The sequence below is a fragment of the Lagenorhynchus albirostris genome, chromosome 15, assembly GCF_949774975.1.
Source record: "Lagenorhynchus albirostris chromosome 15, mLagAlb1.1, whole genome shotgun sequence".
Taxonomy (NCBI): domain Eukaryota; kingdom Metazoa; phylum Chordata; class Mammalia; order Artiodactyla; family Delphinidae; genus Lagenorhynchus; species Lagenorhynchus albirostris.
The window spans coordinates 66,932,937-66,955,529 of record NC_083109.1 but is presented as its reverse complement, the minus strand read 5'-3'; the positions used below and the strand labels follow the sequence as shown (position 1 = coordinate 66,955,529).

At 48.9% G+C, this 22,593-nt stretch overlaps 1 protein-coding gene across 1 annotated transcript in view; it reads right to left on the bottom strand.

Annotated features, from left to right (window-relative positions):
- The window catches only part of HS3ST2 (heparan sulfate-glucosamine 3-sulfotransferase 2), a 92,498-nt gene extending 71,284 nt beyond the window's left edge, over positions 1-21,214 (bottom strand). Inside the window, exon 1 of the mRNA XM_060125175.1 lies at positions 20,389-21,214. Coding sequence (XP_059981158.1) covers positions 20,389-20,873 — 485 coding nt within the window. The 5' untranslated portion in view covers positions 20,874-21,214. The remainder of the gene's footprint in view (positions 1-20,388) is intronic.
- Between the last annotated feature and the right edge of the window lie 1,379 nt (positions 21,215-22,593).

Below are 22,593 nucleotides of genomic sequence, written 5' to 3'. Positions count from 1 at the left end.
GGTCTGCTGGGAAACACCTTCCAAAGGAATCCAACATGGACCATTCAAAATCCCAGGCCATGGAATGTTTCATCCTGAGTCCCAACTGCATGATGGATTTTTGCTCAAAGAGATTCTAGAGTGAGACAAAGGAGCTTTAAGTCCATTTTCTCCAAATTCAGTCATTCAGATACAGCCCACACAATCCTGGCCATATTCTTGCGCTATTGTTTACTTTCTATTTCTCCTTAAAATCCACTCACTTTTTTTTGCTTACGTAAACATATTGTTTTTAGTTTTAGAAAAACTTTGTTAGAACCATAAACGGAAAACCATATCTCTTGCCACAAATGGTAGGTAACCGTAAAAATAAGTAGAGAGAGGAAAAAAAGATTAAACTCTAACTAGGTAGCATTGCAGTGTTAGCTATGAACACCAAGCAGATCTTCTCCTTGACTCAACTGGAATGAGGAATGGGTATTGAAAAGGGCATGTTTTCACCATGAACTTTGATGTGTGTAACATGAGTATACATCATCCCAAATCACCTCAAGGATCACCCCAAACCACCTAGTTATGACACATTCTCCACTCAGGTTACACAAACCTAGTCTAACTCCCTGATTCAACAAATGAAAACACTGACACTAAGGGTACACAAGTCATCCACCCAAGAGCAAAGGCAAGTTGATGAACTTGTGGGAACTGGAACATGGGTTTCCTAACCCAAGACCAGAGCTCTTCTGACACCACTGTTGGACTAAGCTTTCCTTCCTTCAAGACTCAGGACCTCTGAGCATGACATACTTCCCCTGGGAGACCCATGCTGGAGACATTAGTCTAGGAAGGCTCAGCTATCTCCCAGCCACCCGAGGTCAGCACTGACTGGACACAGTGGAGCACAGAGCCCTGGGAATGGCTGGCTGCCCTGGCGCTGCACCTCAGGGACCCTCCTGGAGGAAATGGCCTGGTCTGAAGGATTCCGAGCAAACAAAGGCCTGATAGGCACCTTTTAGCAAGAGACTAAGATGGGACTGAGAGCCTAAGATGGGACCCTCTGTCTAGACCAAGCTCAATCTAAAAAACTGGAGGACTTGCAAGTCACGGCTGAGCTATCACTACTGAGCAGCAAAGTAGATTCCTGGTCCTTGGGAGATCTCTGCGTCTGCTTCCAGAGAAAGTAGTTTGGAAGACTAAGCAGCTGGTTAGTAACCCTAACCTACCCTTGACTTCTTTTTGAGCTCATGGGCAAGAAAGAGTGCACGATATGTTATGTGACAGATACATTCTGTGCCCTGTTTCACTCCCCTTAGCCCACCTTGGACTTCAGCGGCAGCTATGATGGACAGTTCCTGTGAACGCTGACAGCACCCCTGCTCACTTTCCCCTCACCCAGGGCAGTCCAGAAAGAAGCACAGGGAGGGAAACACCCCTTGGAGAAACTCCTATGTCTCTATTGGCTCTCCTATGAGAGCCAATGGCTCTCATCTGGAGATACAATTCTGAGGCACTTTCTAGATGATTCCTTAGAATTCCTTGGATTCCCCAGCACAATTGAGTCCAAGTCACCACCGTGCCAACCAGCTATTCGTAATTGACTTTCCCCCCTTCCCCTTGTCCCTCTATCCTTCCTACTTCCAGGAATCATCTACAAAATAGGTCAACTGTCTACTCTTGTAGAGAAAAGAGAAAAGATCACCAGATGTATGGAAGAATAAAGTACTGTAGCTCATAAATCAGTGCGAGAAATAAGAGTAAACATTCAAGCACGATAGTCGCTACAAGGAACAAAAGTAATATTAGAAACAGCTGCATTCTCAACAAGACTCAGAAAACACTACATCCATTCAACTGTAGAGAGGGAATAATCTGAAGTCAATAAGGGTTGCATGGAAAAGAAGAACTGATTGATAACGTAAAAGCCACAAATGGAGATGGGACTCCACATTTCAAACTACATATCAGTGAATAAAACAACTCAGGAGACACTTACAGAATTCCGAGGCAAAAGAAAAAAGTGATAGAAGAGAAAAGAATTTTAGAGGACAAATCTGTAAAGTTTATTAAGAATTCAATGGACAATCCAGATGAATGCTATTGATCAGAGTAGAAGTGCTAGTAAGTAGCGAGGTAAATTCATGAACCACATCTAAACATATCCTGATTCAATGTTTTCACTTAAACAGTAGAGAAAAATCACAAAGCATCCAGGCAGGGAAAAAAACAACCACACAAAAGGAAACAGTTTGTCTGCAGAGGAAAAAGATGAATCCAGCTGACATCAAACTTCTCTTCTGTCACACACACACACACACACACACACACACACACACACACACACGTGTGCGTGCGCACACACGCCACAGGACAGTAGAACGCTGTTTTCAGAAGGGTTTTTGTTTTCTTTTTTCAAGGTTTTGCCCTAAAAATTTTAATTCAGCCAAATTGTTGTTCATGTGTGAGAAAAACAGAAAGATATGCTTAAACCTACCAAAGGGCTCAAATTAAAACAGTAACTTAAAAAAAAAGTTATCGATAAAAGTTCTCCAACTGGTTGAGAGATAAATAAAAACAAACAACTAAAGAAAGGTATAAATTAATGGAGGAAGGAAGGTGAATACCGGCACCAGTAAACACAGACTTATGCTGTGAATACAGTAATGAAGCTTACGGACAATAGCAAATGTAATATTTGAACTGAGATACATTATATGAGATGATTTAATAATAATTACTTAGAAATAAAGCCCTCAGCAACAGCAGCTGTCACTTACCATTCCGTTCTCACCCTCCTTGGCCCCTGGCAATGTCTCTTTCTGCAGTTTGCAGGTAAGCTTTTTGTTTTTAGCTGTTACACTTGAACTCTTTTATCAATTATCTACGCTTTACCTAGCACTTCTGTGATTCATCAGCAGATAGAGTTTGGGGGAAATGATACCCAGGTGAGTTCAGGATGTCATGTTAAAAATTATTTTTAAAATCATGAGAAAAAGTATCTTTAAGATGCACTAAGTGTTTTATGAGGATTAAATACGAATTCGATTTTATCTAGTTCTTTATCAGCATTATAAAGATGCTTGAGCCCTCCGCAGATTTTTTTTAAACCTTCTGGCTCTACTCTTTTTCTCATTCCTCCTAATTTTGCCTGTTTGTGCTCTTTTTTGTTCTTGATTAAATACCACAGCTGTTTGTCTATTTTATTGATTTTTTCAGAGAATCAGTTCTTGGGTTTTTTGTTTAAACCAATATTACTGTTTTCCTAGATTATTTCCTGTTTTTATCTTTCCCAATGATTTCTTCCTTGTTTCCTTACATTTGTTTTATCATTCTTCCAACTTTGGGGGTGGAGTCCTTAGTCAATTCATCTTCTTCATTTAATAAAGAAGCTTGTCTGCTGTGGAGTAGAGCTCTGACTACATCTGACTAGTTTCTAAGTATTGTACACATTATCATTATTTTCCACATATTGCACAATTACAATCTTGAAATTCTTCACTTACCTGAGTAATTAAGAGGTGCGGTTTTTTTTGCTTGTTTGTTTTTGCGGTACGCGGGCCTCTCACCACTGTGGCCTCTCCCGTCGCGGAGCACAGGCTCCGGACGCGCAGGCCCAGCGGCCATGGCTCACGGGCCCAGCCGCTCCGCGGCAGGTGGGATCTTCCCGGACTGGGGCGCGAACTCGTGTTCCCTGCATCGGCAGACGGACTCTCAACCACTGCGCCACCAGGGAAGCCCGACCACCATCGTATTTTAAATAGGTTAGTAGGAACAACGAGAGCTGACCATGGAAAAGTCCGAATAGACCAATAATCATGGGAAAAAGGTAATGCTAGGAAATACAAACCATCTTTTCCTCAGGCGCCAGCACAGAGTAAGAGATGTCGGAGGGATGGACACCTCAGACACATCTGGTGCACCTACCCCTTGCTTCACTGTGGTTTATGTGCGGACCGCCCGTCTCTATCCCTCCCCATCACTGTGTCCATTTACTTCCTAGTCACGCCACACCTTGTGACCTCCCTCTCCAGCGGTACAGGAGCCTGAGTTATTGCAGCTCCTTCCGTGAATTCAATTAAAACCCACAGGCTGGCAACACTCACATTTTTGCCTCCAGCCCAGGTGACTTCAGCATAACCACCCAAGTTGCGTCTTCATCACCTAATGAAAAGAAATCCGTTCAAACTAACCCAAGGGAAAACTGGGGTCTGTGAAAGGATGCTGGGGTGGGTGCCTTGAGGACATAAAGTGCAGGCAGCACAGTCAGACTTTACTGGCCTCTCTCTATTGTACACACAGTCTCTGCGTCTAATTTAAGATGGCACGGAAAGAAAGAACACGATTGCTGGCCCTTCTATAGTGGTGGCTGAGGAGTGAAGTCTTGTGGGGCTCTGGGAAGCATGGGTTCTTCACCAAGTACTGAGAGGAGGGAGCTGTGGGCATCTCCAGTCCAGCTCTGGGGGTGCTCTGGCAGGAGAAGGTGCATAGGGAAGCTTTTTGTCCCTGCTGAGCTGGCTTGGGACGGAGGGAGTGGGGAGCAGGGGAGGCTTCTGTCTCCGTCCTTAGGCTGTCTGGTGCTCAGGTGGTCAGACCTGCTGTTGGTAGAGTGTGAATTGGTTTGCTCTGAGGGGGAAATCCTTGGATACCTCTTCCTCTGTGGTTTGTGATCCATTCTTCCCCATCGCACATGCCCCGCCAACTCTCCCCAGGACCTCAGCCAAATCTTCTTATCCAGCAACAGGCACTCTGATTATGAGATGCATTTTGCACTGCTGCCTCCTCCATGTCCTGACCTCAGACCTTTAGGTGGAGGCCTGGCTGGACATCTGCACTGGCCACCAAGGCCCCAGACCACAATGGAAACCCAACCTTTGCATCAGACCCCAGCATCGTTCGGAAATGTGGGTGTGGGGTGGGGTAGATTTAAAGGCTACCCACATTCTTGATTCTGACTCATAACAAAGATGGAAGGTAGGCTTGTGAACTCCAAAAACATGGGAGCTGGTTCGCTTTGATAATTAAGAATTAGGGGGCTTCCCTGGTGGCGCAGTGGTTGAGAGTCCGCCTGCCAATGCAGGGGACGTGGGTTCGTGCCCTGATCCAGGAGGATCCCACATGCCACGGAGCAGCTGGGCCCGTGAGCCACGGTCGCTGAGCCTGCACGTCCGGAGCCTGTGCTCCACAACCGGAGAGGCCACAACAGTGAGAAGCCCGCGTACCGCAAAAAAAGAAAAAGAATTAGGGATATAAGATGGCCCTTCAGTAGCCGAGTTCTACAATCATGGATATTTTAAAAATAAAGCTTTACTTTTTAATTTTATCTTTAAAAGTATTACACAGGAAAATAGACTTTTATTAGTGTTAAGCACTATGAATTTTAACACATGTACAGACTCATGTGATCACCACGACAATCACGACACAGAAGGGTTTCACTCCCCACCGCGCACCTGCCGCACATTCCCTCGTCTGCCTCTTTATAGTCACACCCTCCCCCTGCCTTAAACCCTGGCAAGCACTGATTTCTTCTCCACCATTTTAGTTTTGCCGGTTTGAGAGTGTCATGTAAACGGAACCATACAGTACGTAACCTTTCTCTCAGTCGGCATAATGCCTTAGAGCTTCATCCAAGTCACAGTTTTTGTTGTTTGTTTGTTTGCTTTAAGGAACAGTAAATAAAGATTTTACGTAGGCCATTTAGGTTGGAATTGTCAAGAAACTTTGGGTAGCCCTCAGGTAACTGGTCTTATCAAACCCAGAGTCCAGAAAAAAATTATACAAAATCGGTCCAGAGAAAAAGACCTAAAAATACTACATAGCTGGATCTTTTCCTTCAGTTCTTCACGTCTGTATTTGCTTTTCCCATGATGCCCCATCAATTTGCAATTTAAATTGAAATCACAGTTTTTTTAACCACCCAGACTTTGTAATGTCAGCCAGTCCCTCCCAAGCTGCTGATGGACCATGACAACCAAGTATGATAAAATAATACAGTGACATCAAAGCGAGAGGGATCCAGGTGGGTAGGTCAGCATTTCCCAAAGTGTGTTATATGTACCACTACTGGTTAAAAAAATATTTGGGGGGCACGTAGACATGCCTTTAAATGCCACCTAATCACATCATTACAAAATAATCATCTTTCCTTTTTCATTCTATTCAAATCTGATTACGTCATGGAGAAAGTCTTAGGTGCTATGATGTTAACACCTCCCTAACAGATTTTTTTTTTTTTTGCAGTATGCAGGCCTCTCACTGTTGTGGCCTCTCCCATTGCGGAGCACAGCCTCCGGACGCGCAGGCTCAGCGGCCATGGCTCACGGGCCTAGCTGCTCCACGGCATGTGGGATCTTCCCGGACCGGGGCACGAACCTGCGTCTCCTGCAGGGGCAGGCGGACTCTCAACCACTGCGCCACCAGGGAAGCGGGAAGCCCCTCCCTAACACAGTTTGGTCTCTCTCTTTAATAGAAAAAAGAGGCTGCCTCAGGCAGAATGTGGCACAGGCAACAGTATCCGGCTGGAGTCTAATTGCATTGTTTGGTTTTTACTGCCTTGGTTTCTATGACCTGTTTCTGGCAAGTGATGATTCTCATTTAAGATAGTGATATAAAGTTTCATGCTTAAGTAAATAGGTTAAAGCAAAAATTATGAGTGGACTTTAACACCATGTAAAGGTTATAAAAGTATTTGTAGATGGCATCCGAACGACTGAAGATTGGGAAACAATGTGTCAGATTTTAGACAGAACTTTGCTGACTGTGTGATCGGAGAAGCTTGTTGACAGATTACCCCAGAGGCAAGACAAACCTGGATGATTGCCTAGCTCTTCCACCAATGGTTCACACACACAGACTCTCAATACTCATCATTCAACCAACCCAGTGGAGCTCTCTCCACATCAAAGCTCTGCTTGGCTTTAAAGGGAATTGTGTCAGAAATGACACAGTTCATCCTCCGGAGGGGTGGCTGCCTTCTCTTCTCCATCACACCCTTCTCCCTCCAGTCTCCTCTGCACCACCGTCCCAATGTTCTCCTGTCGTTCTGCAGGTGCCAACTAGGCTGGAGGGAAGTCTTTCCAGAATGATCTTTATGGTCCACCCCTGCCCATCCCTTAGCCTCTCCTTGCAACCAAGACCTCACTCTCCAGGTTGGACTTCTATCTGCACCAAACCACCCAATCAGAGAGGCTCTCACATCCTGTGCAAGCTAGGTCATCTCTAAAACATGAATCTCTGAGCATCTCCGCACAAGCCAAAGGAAATGTGTAGAAGAATGGAGAGCTCTGAGCTGCTCTGAATATGGTACCATGAGCTGGGGACAGTGACCAAGCTGCAGAGGATTTCTATCCCCTGGAGAAGCAGTTTAGAGCAGTGGTGGCATCACAAACTCAAAATCCTCAGGGACTCTGTGAGCATGTACAAGAATGACAATAAGAAGCAGTGGGGATTGCTGGCTCCCTCCCTGGGGGTTGGTTCTACAACCAAATGGGTTTCTCCAACCTCGGGTCATCCTGGCTCCAGATTCTTCTCCTCCCCATCGGCCCAACAGATAAGGTCCCAGCTTTCCTCACCTTGACAAAGATCCACATTATGCCTTTTGTCTTCCAGGCATTCCCATCAGCTTAGTGATGGTCATATCTCCTCCAAGCACAATCCAGGAAGGGGGACCCTCAACAGTAATAAGATCTAACACGTACTTATGACATTGAATCACTACAACAACCTAGCAGGTAGGGATGCTTGATATCCTCATCTTATAGAGGAGAAACCAAAGCTTAAGAAGGTAGCAGCTAACCCCACAACTATTATGTGGCAGAGGCAGGATTAGAAAGCCGTACAGCCTGCATCTAAGGCCCACCCTCTCAGGGTGATGAGAGGACAGCTTATGGGTAGCATCCAGCCCACAAACATGTTCTGTTCGGTCCACAAGGGTTCTATAAAAGGTGTGAATCAGTAAAACACAATTATAAATCGACAGTTCACATTTTTTAAAAATGCCATATTTCAAGCTTTCTTCTAAAAAAAAACAAAATACCTAGAAGATCTGGCAATATAGGATGGCAAGAAAAGTCTGTTAGGGACTGACTACTGGGACAAGTGTCCCCCCACCCCTTAATGCCCCACAGCCAATTTCATTTCTTCACATACATGCCCACAGAGTCCCCATAGGATGTTGAGTCTGCGATGCCATCACTGCTCCAAACTGCTTCTCCAGGGAATGGGAGCTCTCTGCAGCTGGGTCACCACCCCCAGCTCCCAGTGCCATAATCAGAGCAGCTCAGAGCTCTCCATCCTTCTACACACTTCCCTGGGCACCAGCCACCTGGACTGGGTAGAGGTGCTCAGAGGTTCATGTTTTCTAGATGACCTTGCTTGCAGAGTTGACATTTGAATCATGTCCAAGTTTGAGTACCTATAAAACATAGCTTTGAAATAAGTACCTCTCAGAGTCTTTGTGCCTATTTCCTCCTTGTCATCCTTGGTAGGAAAGAACAATCGAATTAAGTCAAATCCTTTCCCTCCTGACAAAATGACGGTCAGACAGAGATTTGGCCAAGGTGCCCAAGAATTTCTGGTTAACGGAGATGTTCGTGCTAGAGAAAATAGGAGAAAGAGGCCTCAAAGTAGCAGGGATTTTGCCACCACAGAGCTTTGCAGTGACTTAACTCATTTCTCACAGAATTAATAATTCAGATCCCACACTGTTTCAGCCAGAAGTGGCCATAAACTGTAGAGAGTTTAACCAGCCACTTCTAAAAATGGGGCTCGATCCTGGGAAATGCTACCTCCACTTTAAGCCATCTCACTTGAGCAAAATGAAAGCTGTCGGATGATTTCATACCTTCATTAAAACCATCAAAGCAGAAATGCACTGCAAAGAGGCTGTCGAGGCAGAGGACATTTCCTCATGCTCCAGCAGCTCTGGCGAAGGTGGGGAGATTCAGATCCCGATTACCTTGGGGGAAGGCATCATGGTGTTCGATTCTGTTTGAAAGAAACCACACGTCAGCCCCCTAAATCTAGCACGCCATCAAGGCAGCTCCCTTGCCAGGCATGTTTATGAGGCTGGGACAAGAATGATACACACACTGAGTGACACGTGCCTTTTCTGGGTTGGAGCAAAGCTAATTCAATCTTCAAAAATCTCAAGAGGTTACCTAAGAACACTGCATTTATGAAAAGGGCCTCAAAGACCTCCAGAAAGAGGGACTCTGCCATCTCTCACCAATTTGGGGGGGGGGGCCCTGCTGCCTCCAAGCTACAGTAGAACGTGACATTCCTTTCTTTGGCTAGTTCAAGGATACCTACACGTAGAGGCTTGGCCCGTCAAGCCAGGGGCTGTATTGGGAAGTATGTTAGGTTCAGACCCCAGCCTGCTGTCACTTGGAACGGTCTGAAAGACAGCAAGCCCTTAAGAGATGTCATCATCACACCAGCATCTTCCCTGACTCCCCTCTCGTACCTGGTCCCTATGAATCCATCTGCAAAACCTGCAACTGTACCTTCAGAAGGTACCCAGCACCTGCCCACCTCTCACACCTCCACCGTTACCACTGCAAAAGCCTCCTAATCAGTTTCCCTGCTTCTGTCAAGCAGCCCAAGAGATCCTTTCAAAATATAAGTCAGATCACGTGACTGCTTAGCTCCAAACCATCCAATATATCTCCCCACTCGCTCAGAGGAGAAGCCAAAATCCTTGCAGTGTTTTGGAGACCATTTTGGCAGTATGTATCTCGAGCCTTTAAAAAAGTTCTTCACTGTGACCTAGTAATTTCACTTCTAGGACTCTATGCTAAAGAAAGAATTAGAGATCTAGGCAATGGAGAGTTACTTAAATAGAAAAAAAAAAATTGGGGATCAGCAACTAAATGTCCAAGAAGAGGGGAATGGGTAAGTGCTCCATGGGACCACATGATAGAATGAGACCCAGACACTGAAATCAAGGTTTGGAAATATTTAATGGTGTGGGAACATCTTAATGATGGAATATTAGGCAGAGAATGCAGGATTGAAAATCGTGCTTTATGTATCTATACTACGGGTCTTCATTTTGTTTGAAACGAACAAAAGTCCCAGTTCTGCTGCTTCCCAGCCAGGTGGCTTTGGTCAAATCTTTGAGTGTCTGGGAAGACCAGTTTCTTCAACTCTAAAAGTGAGAGGGGAGCATTTTGGATCTCTCAGTTTTCACTGGTACATGACACAGCATAGACTTTTTAAAAAAGTAATAAATCATAAAAAAAAATTCTTGCAATGCCCTTCATGGATCTGAATGGGGGCCTGGCCACCTCTCTGAACTGACTTCCCATAACTCACCTCCTTGCTGTGGCCACTCCAGCCATTTTGCCCCTAGATTTCCCTCAGTCACACCAGAGACCCTGCTGTCCTCAGAGCCTCTGCATTTCTTTTCCCTCTGCCTACAGTGCTCTTCGCTCAGATCACACATGCTTTGCTCCTTCACCTCCTTCAGGTCTTTACTCCAACATCACCTTCTCTGTAAGGCCTTCCCGAAAACACCCCGTCTAGAATCGCAGTGCCCCCCTCCCTGCCCACCGAGCTCTCTCCATCCTCCTTCCCTATGCTTTCCCACAGCACCTGTCACCATCGGACATAGATATAATTTACTTATTCTTTATTGACCATCTCCTTCCCACCCCATAGAAAGTAAGCACCACAGGAGCAGGGATTTTTGTCTGCTTTTTTTTTTAACTGCTCTCTCCCCGGGGACTATAACAGTACCTGGCATGGAGCAGATGCTCACTAAATATCTGTTGAAGTGGTGGCTGAGTCACCAGCACCGCACCCTGCACTCTCTCGCCCAGCCTCCCGAGAGACCCACGCGTGAAAAGCCTAATGAAAGGCTGGGGCCAGCCTGTAGCCTTGGGACAGACTCACCAATTCCTAGTCATCCTGTACACCTAAGCATAGTCACTCAACGACTATTTATTGAGCACCTACTGTGTGCCAGGCACCACTCTGAGCTCAGGGGACACAACCATGCACCAGACAGACAAGATCCCTCCTGTCCTGGAGTTTTCGTCTGGTGGGGGAGACGGTGAGTAAAAAGAAAAATGAACAAGATCATTTCAAATTGCAATAAGAAGTAAAAAGTAAATAAACCAAGGGGGAGACAAGAGATAGAGGGTAATGAGGAAGGTGAGTCAGCTTAGACTGGGTAGCTAAGGAAGGCGTCTTCAAGGTGACATGTGAGCTGGAACCTGCACGATGAGAAGCAGCCAGATCTAGGGATGCTCTGGGGGAAGAGTGATTCAGGCGGAGGAAACAGCCACTGCAAATGTTCTAAAGCTTAGGCATCAGCTCCCCGGAAAGTCTCTCTGACCCACCCTGAGTGGGGAGCCCCTCCTGTGACCCCATATGCCAGGAGTATTTTCTCTCTCAACATATCTTGTTATTGGATTTGTCTGCCCCTTCAATTCTTTAAAGGAGAGTCCTTTTGTATCTTAATTTTTCTAGGACTTAACACAGTGCCTGGCATACAGTAGGTAATCAATAAATGCATGCAGAACTAAAGTGATTTGAAAAAACTTTATTTTTTGATTTGACTGTAATCAGAAGTGAAATTGTGCAATGAATGTATTTAGAAACAGCATCCCTCTAGGGCCACCCCTTTCACCGCCTCCTGCAAAAATCCCATCTGCCCATTGAGACCCAAATAACATACTATCTCCTCCAGAAAGCCTTCCCAAATTCCCCCAATTGGATTTTGTCTCCCCGCCATGCTACAATAGCGCTGCTTGCATCTCTGTTATGGTTCCTATCATCAGCTCTGACTTGCGTAAAAACTTCCCATGAACATTTCATAACCCATCAAACTGGGAGGAACCCAGGAGCAGGACCTGTGTCTTATTCACCTTCAGGTTCTTAGCACTTAGCTCAATAAAGGAATGACGAGAAAATCAATGACCGATAATGACAGCCAACACTTGTTGGACACCTTCCACATGCTAGAAATTTTCTGAGCACTTTTACATGATATCACTCGTTCAGTCCTACATGTAGGCAAGAGGGTTGGTCCCCATGTGCAGATAGAACTGGGGTACTTGTTGGTGGACTGACACTCTGTGGTAGAACCAGGATTCCAACTCGTTCATTCTGATTCAAGAGCCCGAGCTTTTAATCACTGTGCTGAAACTGTCTTCTGATCTCTATGTTGAGTTCATCTCATCCATGAACTCAGGGCTGCCCTCCTTCCCTCTTTCCGGTGTTCCCTGAGGCACTGCTTCAATGCCAGCTCTTTTTTCCACCAGGCCTAGGGTGGGTCTGGGATTCCATTACCTGCAGTGAGCACCAAGACCCAGGGGCCATGAGTGAGCAGGAAGCCACCACCTCATCAGGGTTGATGACTACTTACCCATCTGAAGGCAAGCTTGGGGAGCCCTGCTATCACAGACACCCTCTAAATGGGTTTTGCTGAGAACATTTGGTAAGTCCCAAGGACAATTTTTCCCATCGGAGCTCCTTTTATGCTCCTTTTATGTAAAAACTATTTACAAAGATATGACACTGTCTTCCCCTCTTTATACAGTGAGATCAAACTGTCTGAGAAAGCAAGAGTGACACCCTGCCCTGCCGTTATGTTTAAGTCTCACATCATGCATCGCAGTGGGGAAAAAAAAAGGACTTTGCATCCTGAGATTTCAAAAAGACATCCTCTCTCAGATGAGCCTCAAAATTTTAAAAACAAAAAACAGAAAAAAGCTCTGAGCCCCTTTCACATAAGTTGCCAAGTCCCTAGTGGAAACAACTTTACTTTTGACTTTTGTAACACTGATGCCTGCAGGTATGTAACGACCTATGGAGATACGATATCCAAGGGGGAGACCGCTGATTTTCCACCAGCAAAAGCGGTGATGAAACCAACAGTAAACTTGTGGGATTTTTTTTTCTTTTAATACCTGCTATACCCTTTATTCAGGGAATCCTGTTCTTCTGAAGGCTAGACTACTTTGTAAATATTGCAAGCACCAATACTTTCTGAATGCTCATACTTGTGCTGAGTTTTCCTTTGGCTTGTCTCTTCCAATCATTAACACATCAAAGGAATCTGAACGCTAGACACATCACTGGATTTACTTACACTGGATTTTCTGCAGACTAGTAGTGTTTCCTATGATGTTGTCGCATAGCTCATCTCAGTAATTTTAGATACTACATTAGACCTACTGGGGAGAAAATTTATTATCTTTTCCACTTCACTTTCATTCCTTCTGATTACATTAAGGAGAAATGTTTCACATTGATATTAGTATTTCTTTAACTGCTCTTCTTAGTATCCCCTGACGTCCTCTTTTAAACAAAGATAGAGCAGGCTACAGGCTTGGAACATTCTAGCCACTTTCAGTAGCAAAAATTCAATAGCACTGTTTGTTTTCAATCTACTTATTTTTACAATTACTTTCTAATTATGGCAAGTGATGCTGGTTTTCCATTTAAGGCGGTTTTCAAATAAAGTTTTTTCTAAAAATATGTTTTTGTTTTTGGTTTTTTTTTGCGGTACGCAGGCCTCTCACTGCTGCGGCCTCTCCCGTTGTGGAGCACAGGCTCAGCGGCCATGGCTCACGGGCCTAGCCGCTCCACGGCATGTGGGATCTTCCCGGACCAGGGCACGAACCCATGTCCCCTGCATCGACAGGCGGACTCTCAACCACTGCGCCACCAGGGAAGCCCTAAAAATATGTATTTTGACTACATTTGCATAATGGGTGTTAGGTTTACAAATGCACAGCACATCTCTAGAAGGATACACAAAAACGGATCCCGTGACTGCTGGGAAGAGGAACTGCGTGGTGGAGACAGAGCGGGAAGGAGCAGAATGGTTTTCATTGAATATCCTTTGTCACTTTTGAAGTCTGCACTATGGGAACATATTATCTATTCTAAAATGTACACACTGCAGAAAATCAACCCAGTTCTTCATAAAAAATATAATTTTAAAATGTTAACATAAACATACAAATTATTAAGAAAATAATAGTAGAGGTCATGCCAGGTTTTGGCAAATATGAGGCGGTACAAAAATGACTGAAGCCTGGAAAATGCTACCCTCCGAAGATGTGGGCGTGATGCTGCCTCTCTGAGAACAGCAGGGAGAGGTCCTTGGGCCTCCACCCAGAGCAGACACCCTGGGTTTCTCACTCATGGGAGCCGGCGGCCACAAGCACTGAGATGGAACCACAATGAACGCCGCTGATTTCTGAGCTTGGGAAGCCACGCCCAGTGGACTTGTGTCCGGGAAATCATGTGATGCTCAAGCCCCAGGTAACCCAACCAGTCCATCTGGCCCAAGGTCCTTGGAAGCACACGCTCAGTAGTAACCCCTTGCCCCCACCTCTCTCTATGCCGTTATCCTCTGAGGAAGCCCCGTGAGAGAAGCATCGGACCAACAGCCCAGCTGTGGAGCTCGACAGGCAGCAATTACCTCTGAAATGCTAAATTATTTCCATCACTGTGGCTTTCACCCACCTCATCCAGCTGCCCATGGCCTACAAAACCCTCCAGCCCATCCGCGCAGCCCACTAGGAGAACACAGTGGCAGCAGAGCCGGTCTACAGCAGCTCGGCACTGATTCCGGCAAATGGTAGGCTTTTGACAAATGGATTAACCCGCCCTGGGGTTAGTTCTGGAGGGGAGAGAGAGTCCCACAGGTTTAGGTAGACTGCGTGACCTTGCAAACGCCCTCCAGCCTGACTCACAGCCAGCGAGCTTACCTACCCGCCCCAGACCCGCGGCCGAGGGCGTGCCCTCCAAGGGCACTCATTTCAGGCGATCTGAATTCGAAGCTGTGTGCTTCCGCCGTCGCCCCGCCCACTCGGTCTCTCAATCATTCAGGAATGATGCGTGGAGGTCTAACCAACGAGAAGAAAACTATTCTACAGTCCTGCACGCCAGATGCATGGAACAGAAGCAAGCCCTGCAGGTAACAGCACCTGTTGGGCATCAAGCATGCCCTGAACCTGTTAGGGACTCTTGGGATATGACTCCAAATATCTGGGCAGAACAGCAGCCCGTGAAGAACATGAGCTCCAGAGCATCTTGTTGTCTCGTGGTGGCTGTCAACCCACACTTCCCCTCATTTCAGGATAGGAAATGGCATGGGTAACAATCAAAAATCTAAAATGGGTACAGCTCCTTCACCAATCAGAAGAGACCCTGCTGGCTGCAGAGACAAGCAGGGTCTTAGGGGCTCCCTGCTGGGCCGGGCATTTGCCACCTAGTTGCTGGCCCTTTGTGAGCTCCAGTGAGTTTCCAGAGCAGAGGGCATCTCTGGGGGAGAGAGTTTCCATCCAATATGGAAACATCGTATCTCAAGGACTTAAGACCCCATCAATCATTAGACACATCCTAATTTCAGAGATATTAAAAGGTGAAAGAGAAAATGTGCTTCTTAGAATCTATGTAATATTTTAACATCCAAAACAGATGTAACAGTGTGTGCCGGCTGAATAGCACTGGGGCTGGTCCAGGTCTTTCCCCCCTAGATAGCCACATACCAAAGGCCATGGGGAAAGCCCAGTCTTCATTCCAAGCTCTTCCACTGTCCCACCCAGCTCTAGGGGGAAGCAAAGCCAGGCTTCAAAAAGCCTCCTTGAGCGATGACAGTCCTTCTTGCCCATCCTGAATGTTCCTCGGTGCCTGACAAGAACTGTACATGTGCTGGAGGTAACTACTATATCTCCAGCTGCTGCGAGGCTGACAGAGACCTACAAGGCGGACAGAGGATTTATGGACTCAGCGGATCCATTTAATCAGTATGTGTGACATCCTCCTGGACAGAAGCAGGAAAACTCCTTATGAAGACGTGTCTGCACAGACACTGGAATTGTGCATGCGGGTGCCCACGTGTGAGCTGTGCGTGCACACACATCTGTGCACACAGCAAGCACGGGTCCATCTGTGTCATGTGTCCATCATTATGTTAAAGGTGGTAAAGCCTTCCACATTCATTACTTCCCCTGCCTCCTGCCTTTGGTTTTATTTCTTCTTAAAGTTTGCCTTTCTAGAGTTTGGCTTTGTTCTTGAAATTTGATTTCTTGATTGAAATGAGCTGGATAGGGTGATAGACCTTATTCTGTGCTTTTAATTCTCTTTCTCACTTAGACTATTGCCTCCAGGGCAAATGCTATGTCTTCTTTGCCTTACGCCATCCGCAGAACACCACTGCCACTGAACAAATAAATAACCAGACTTGTGGAGTCTAAAATTTACAGAACAGGCTCATCTATCACAATTTTGACACCAGAGCACAGAGTCAATTATCACATATTAACTTGCTCTTGTTGGCCTCTCAATGCATTTAGAGAAGATTCACTTCGCCTTCACACTAGCACCCCCCAACCCCAGTCGCTGAAAACTAGCAAAACGGAGGACACTTTACACAAAATTCAGGTTCCCCTAAGACTTTAAAAACTACTGGACAATGCACAACTTATGTCTCTTTATGAAAGATGAAGGCCCTGAATACTCTGTCTCATACTCAACCTTTGACGCATCCCGAATATAACCTTAGATTGGGAGAAGCATTTTCACGTACATTGTCAGATATCATTCTCATTTTAAAGGTGAGCAAACTGACACCCAGAAATGAGAAGTGACTTTTTACCAATGCAGGAGGAAGGAGAGAAGAAAGGAAGGGAGGGGAAAAAGGACAATTAAAGCAGAGCTGAAAGCAGAACTTAAGGCCAGGACCCCTCCCAGGCGTTCATGAAACTACTTTTCCAGCAATTAATTAATTCCTCAGCCCCATGTAGTAACAGCAGTGGGGAAAGAAACTGATAGTTTTAATACTAATAGTACTGATGGTGGTAAAAGGAGTGTTAGTGAAGTAGTAGTAGTAATAGTGGTAACAGTGATAACATTACTGTCTTATCTTTATACACCAGGGAATTTTCCAGGGCACTTTCATATACGGGGTTTCATTCATTCTTCAAAACAACCTTCTGTGATAGTTACCACAGGTGCCATCCTACGACGAGGAAGCCAGGACTCTGTTTCCAATTACCCAGCATAGGGGACTATCTCCTGCCTTCTGACAGCAGGTCCTATCCTGGGTCCCTTGGTAGCATGGTCTCACCCTGCCTCCCTGTCCAAGCAGCTAGCCGACCCCACCCTGCACACCCAGCTGCTGAAAGTAGAACTTAAGGCCAGGACCCTTCTGTGTGTGGAGCAAGTTGGGAGAGGGGAAGCTAGCCAGGTACAGAGGTGAGGTAAGCTTCAGTGATGGGCCTTCCTAGGGTGGCTTGAACTGGGCTAGTTCCAAGAGAGGATTCAGGCTGGGGGTAAGGAAGGTGCAGATTCTGTCTCCTGGTCTCTGGCCAATGGTGCCTCTCTGGATGTTTCATTTTGCCTTCAGGCACCGTTTGTCCCCTCCTGGTTTATCTCCACTTACTCACAGAAAGAAGTCTCTCCTTTTGATTTTTCCATTGTCTACCTGACTGGGGCCTCCAGACCTGGGAGGTTATCCCCAGGGGCTTCAAGGTGGGCAGATCATAATGAGATCCACTGCCTGCAACTCTACCTTTGGAAAACACAGTCCCCTACAATAGGTGCAAGGGCTCTTTGGCCATGTCTACCCAGTGGACACTGGCTTTATGGTGGCAAGCTGTGTAGAACACTGGTTAGAGTACTTGGTTGGAAATGCACACATGCATGAGCTCACACACACACACACACACACACACACACACACACACACACACACACACACACACAGCGTGTATGTGTAAATCTTGGTGGGACAGTGCATGCCAATGACTTTTGGGCCTAAATTTCATCAGCTTGCTTTGGGTCTCATTCCAGATGCTCTCTTTTTGGGTTGCAGTTTTCACATCTGTGAAATGATAAGGGCAACAGGCAGAGAGAGAAGCATCTTACCACCTGCCGTCCTAAGTCATGGAATTCAGGAATAAAGTGAGAGCATGGGTTTTAAAGAAAACCATCTATCCCCATCACTTCTGCAACTAATGCATATTACTTGAGTGCTAATAAAGAGTAAAACACATACAGAGAAATGTTCTGGAAAGTATGGAAACAGCATCCAAATGGGGCAGTATTACCTTATGCAGAAATGACCATCCACACCCGAAACCCTGGGTTCCGGGGGTGTGGATTTGCAACCCAAATAAGCACAGATCACACAGCCCCTCGTGATGCTAGAGGCTCCTAGCCTTCCTGGGGAAGTGACGGGGATGGGGCTGTTACTACCAGACCTGCAGGCCAAATGTTCTTTCGGAAATATAAAGGGAGAAAGGGACGGTAAGACAGACCCTGGGAAGTGGGGGGTAGTAGAGAGAGAAGTGGAGCTGTCAGCATGCTTGATGTTAAATAAAACCTACCAAGACTCAGTTGAGAATTTTAGCAGAATCCAAATGTGCTATATTAAAAAAAAAAAAAAAAAAGGCACGGCTCCCATCTCTAAGGTTCACAGCTAAGCTGGCTTAGAATCACACATGCCAAGGTTAAAAATAAAAAGCAGCCATCCCTGAATGACACAGGCTCCGAGAAGGAAGCCTGAGGTATGGTGTTTGGTGGCAGAGCACAGACGAGGGAGTGCAGGGGCTGGGTGCGGGGAATAGGTGTTTAGTGGAGGGCGCAATAAAAGCCAATGCTCACAATTTTGCTATTGTGCACTTAAAAGGCAGTTCACTTTGGCGAAGGGGTTCATAATGATCTTTAGATTTTCCATCGAGGAAACCCTGCCGTGCATTAGAGTACGGCCAGGGCTGACCCACATCGTGCTCTGCTGTTAGATATGTTTGCCTCTCTCACCCCACGGTCTGGCTCAGACGCTGTCCTCAAATACTTCGCACACCCAGAAGGGATGCCTGGGGGGGTCACAGCTTGGAAAGTACCAGACCTGCCATTCTGTGCCACCCTCCCTATTCCATAGAGCCAGCATAAAGGTGCTGGGGCCACCCACAGACCAGCTGTGCCCTTGTTGCACTCCACTGGAGACGGACTGTGTGTCTGCTTCCTGAGGAAGGGGCATGTCCCACCCCTGGTCCCATAAGCCATGACCACTGCAGGCCAGGGCTCCCTGGCAAAGGGGATACGTTGGCCCTGTTGCCCCGATCCTTACAAATCCAGGGTCCTTATTATGAGCCCAGCGGGGTCCTCCTTCTAATGAAGTTGTCCTTTATCCAATATGCTTATGACTTTCTACTCCCTAGAGGGTTTACTTTAATAAAATTTTTAAAGAACAGCCTCAGCTACTGTGTCAGCTATCATGTTACCCCTCCCCAGTTCCATTACTAGGCAGACATTTCTAGCAAGTCTTCAAGGGGTCAGGCAAATGGTGAGAAATTTGTGACCCAGGTTTTATGGGGACCACATACATTACACCACCCCCAGGGATGCCCTGCTCAGCCCACACGTGGGCCAGTCCTACACTTCAGCACCATCCAGGGCTTGGGAGGGAAATGGGCATTGAACAGTGGAGGCTACTACCTTCCAGAAGTTTCAGGCTATTCCCAGACACCACCAGCTTGGGTGACTGTCATCCCTGGCAGTGCAGTGGGAGTCTGCCTATGACTGGTTGCCCCTATGACCCTAGCCAGCCTTCATCTGAGGCGCCTACAAGTATTCCAAATTCCACACCCTGGCTGCTGGTTTAGAAGCGTCGCCCAGTGCGAAGTGTCTCTTTGACACTTTTAGAGCGCTTAGAAAGGCCTTGAGAGGCACACAGGGCAGGGACTTTTCCTGATCCTTGTGATGGACCAGAAAATCAAGGCTCAATGAATTTTAGGAATTTGCTCAAGCCAAGTGCAGAGCCAAGACTCACATCCAGGGTCCTTTCCACTATTCAAAAACACTAATTCAGGGTCAGAGTGACTGGGAGTCTCAGGCCAGATACAGCAGCAAATACCTGGAGCTCAGATTGAGACTCCGGAAGGGACCTTTGTCATGCCCACACCTCAGGGGATGCCCTGTCCTTCGGGGACCTCGCCCAAGCGCAGAGCCCTGCCGCGAGGGGGCCCTCTTCGGACTTTCCCTTCTCTGGGTCCGTCAAATGCCAGGAAAGATCTGGCGAGACTCAGGACAGGGCTGTGTTCAGGCAGCACCTGTCCCGGCTGACCCTTCCCTGGGCACTCGGCTTTACCCCAGACGCTGGACACGGAGCCAGCCCTCCAACTCGCCCCGAGGTCAGGCCAGAGATCTCCCTTCCCTTCCGGCGATTCCAGAGCCAACTGTCCTTCGCCGTTCAAGAAACCGGGGCCCGTCTGCACAATCACTGGGAAGTTCTGGATAAATCCTTCTCCTAGAGTTCCCCCACCCCCTCACGTGTCAGCCGGAGCCCACTCAGCGAGCCGGGTTAAGGGGAAGCGAAAGCGCAGGAGATGGCTCAGAGGACGGAGCCGATTGGAGCCGGGGCGCGCTGAGTGGGGCTCCCCTCCTTACCTGTACCAGTCCAGCCCGCGGCCGTAGTTCCTGTCGAAGAAGTGGGGCTCGGTGCCCAAGGCCCGCACATCCGGGTGCACGCGGATAAACTCCAGCACGGCGCGGGTGCCCCCCTTCTTCACGCCCACAATGAGGGCTTGGGGCAGCCGCTTGGTACCCAGCTTTGGCGAGCCGGAGTGGTTGGAACCGGAGAGGCGAAGGGCGGGAGCGGCAGCGGCGGGCGCGCAGGGAGCGCTGGGCTCGCTGGGCGTCGGGCCCGGCAGATCGCAGGGCCGGGACTTCTGGAGAAGTTTCTGGTCGCCCGCGCTGGGGCCGCGGAGGCAGCGAGGCGCGCCGAGGAGGCGGCTCTGGCCGAGGTCGTCGCAGCAGCACAGGAGGCTGTAACACAGGTAAGTGCAGGAGAGCGAGAGCGTGAAGGCGAAGAGCAGCCTGCGCGCTCTCCGCGGCTGAGGTGGCCCCGCACGGCCCAGGACCCTATAGGCCATGGCTCCATGGGCCCGCTCCGGGGGTCATGGTTTCCGAGGGGGCGCCGGCGGCGGAGCGGCTGGGGCCCTGCGGCCGCCTAGAGGGCTCGAGCCGCGCGGCCCGGGCCACGGGGGTCGGGCATAGGGGGCGCCGTCTTCTCTGGGAGCTGCCGGCCCGGGCGCGCACCATGCCCGGGGATCCCGGAGGCGGCGTCTCCTCGGGAAACGGGCGGCGGCGCCTCCGACATCCCCGCGTCCTGGGCTCTGGGGCTCCGGGCAGCGGGGCGGCGCCCGGCGCTCCTCGGCTCTCACGTGCGCCGGGTTAGAAGCGCGCCCAGCGCCCGAAGCCCCATCCCGGATCCTCGCGCCGCGGCGCCCCGAACGCTCGGCGGCGGCGCGGCGGTGCGGGCGGGCGGGCCGGCCGGACGGTGGCGCTGGCCGCCGGCCGCGTTCCGGCTCCTCGAGAAATGCGGGGCCGAGCGCGCTGCCGGCTCTATTTAAGGAGTCGCCTGACGTCAGCCGCGCGGGTCCCCCGAGCCCGCGCCCCGCCCGGGGACCCGGCCAGCCCCTTGGCCCCCCCTCTCTATCCCTCCCAGGGACACACCACCCCGGGCCCTCCCCACGTAGGCAGCTCCCTAAGGAGCCCGGGCCAGCTTGGGGTGGTGAGGGGAAGGTGTCGAGGCATTTGCTCCTCCGGGAGGCTGGATACCCCGGCCACCAGGGCCTCCCGACACCCAGGGGTTCGAGATTGCGCCAACATCCAGACCCAGACAGAGACCCGGGCACAGACGCAAGCACCCTGCACTGATAACAGGTCCCACCACACTGACACAGGCACGCACGCACAAACACAGGTACACGCGTACCTGAGCGGGATACACCCCCAGACCCCACATGGGGAGGGGAGAGAGAACTCTAACCTGGGCGCAGAAACACCCACAGGGACACTCCCTCTTCCGCCCACCCCCGTTTCACCCAAAGGACACCCAGAGCCCGGAATCGGACATCGTTTGGTGTGCGCACGCAGGCGCAGGACCGGGACACACGCTCTAGACGGGATGGGCGGAGGAGCCGAGCGTGAGTGAGATTCCGTGACTATCCGTGGAGCTCCTTAGACCCCCGCGCGCTGACTCACACCCAGGCGGCTCGCTCTCACACCCATGAAGCGTGCATCTCCACCCACTGTCACCCCATCTCTTCTTGGGCCTGGCGGAAGAGCGAGCCCCAAAGGAGCGGACTCCCCGAGGGCGGGTCCCTCTCAGCCGCCGCCCTCTAGCGGTGGGCTGCTCCCCGGGGAGCTGACCAGGGTCCCACAGCGTCCGTAAGGTCCAGGACTTCTGCACGCAGTGGCACTGGGAGGAGGAAACAGAGGGCGCGGAGGACTTATCCAGGAGCAGTTCCTCCTCGAATGGCTCCTAAGAGACTGCCCACAGGACAATTATCAGTGACCGTGCCCAGAACAGGCTTGAGTGACCAACCCCAGTACTGCCCTGCGTGACCACACTAGCGGATCAGAACTGTTCAACAGTGCCTAAGTGACCATGGCCAAGAATGCAGCTGGGCTGTCACTCCACAGTGCCATGTCATCCTGTCCAGGTGTTCACCAAGTGAGTACCCCCATGAAATGTCTGAGTGACCACCACCCTCACTGCACCCCTCTCTCTCCCCAAACTGAACATCCTTTTTCAGGGTCCTTCTTCGGGGAATAATCTGGTCAGGCTCTGTGGACTTTAGCCCAAGC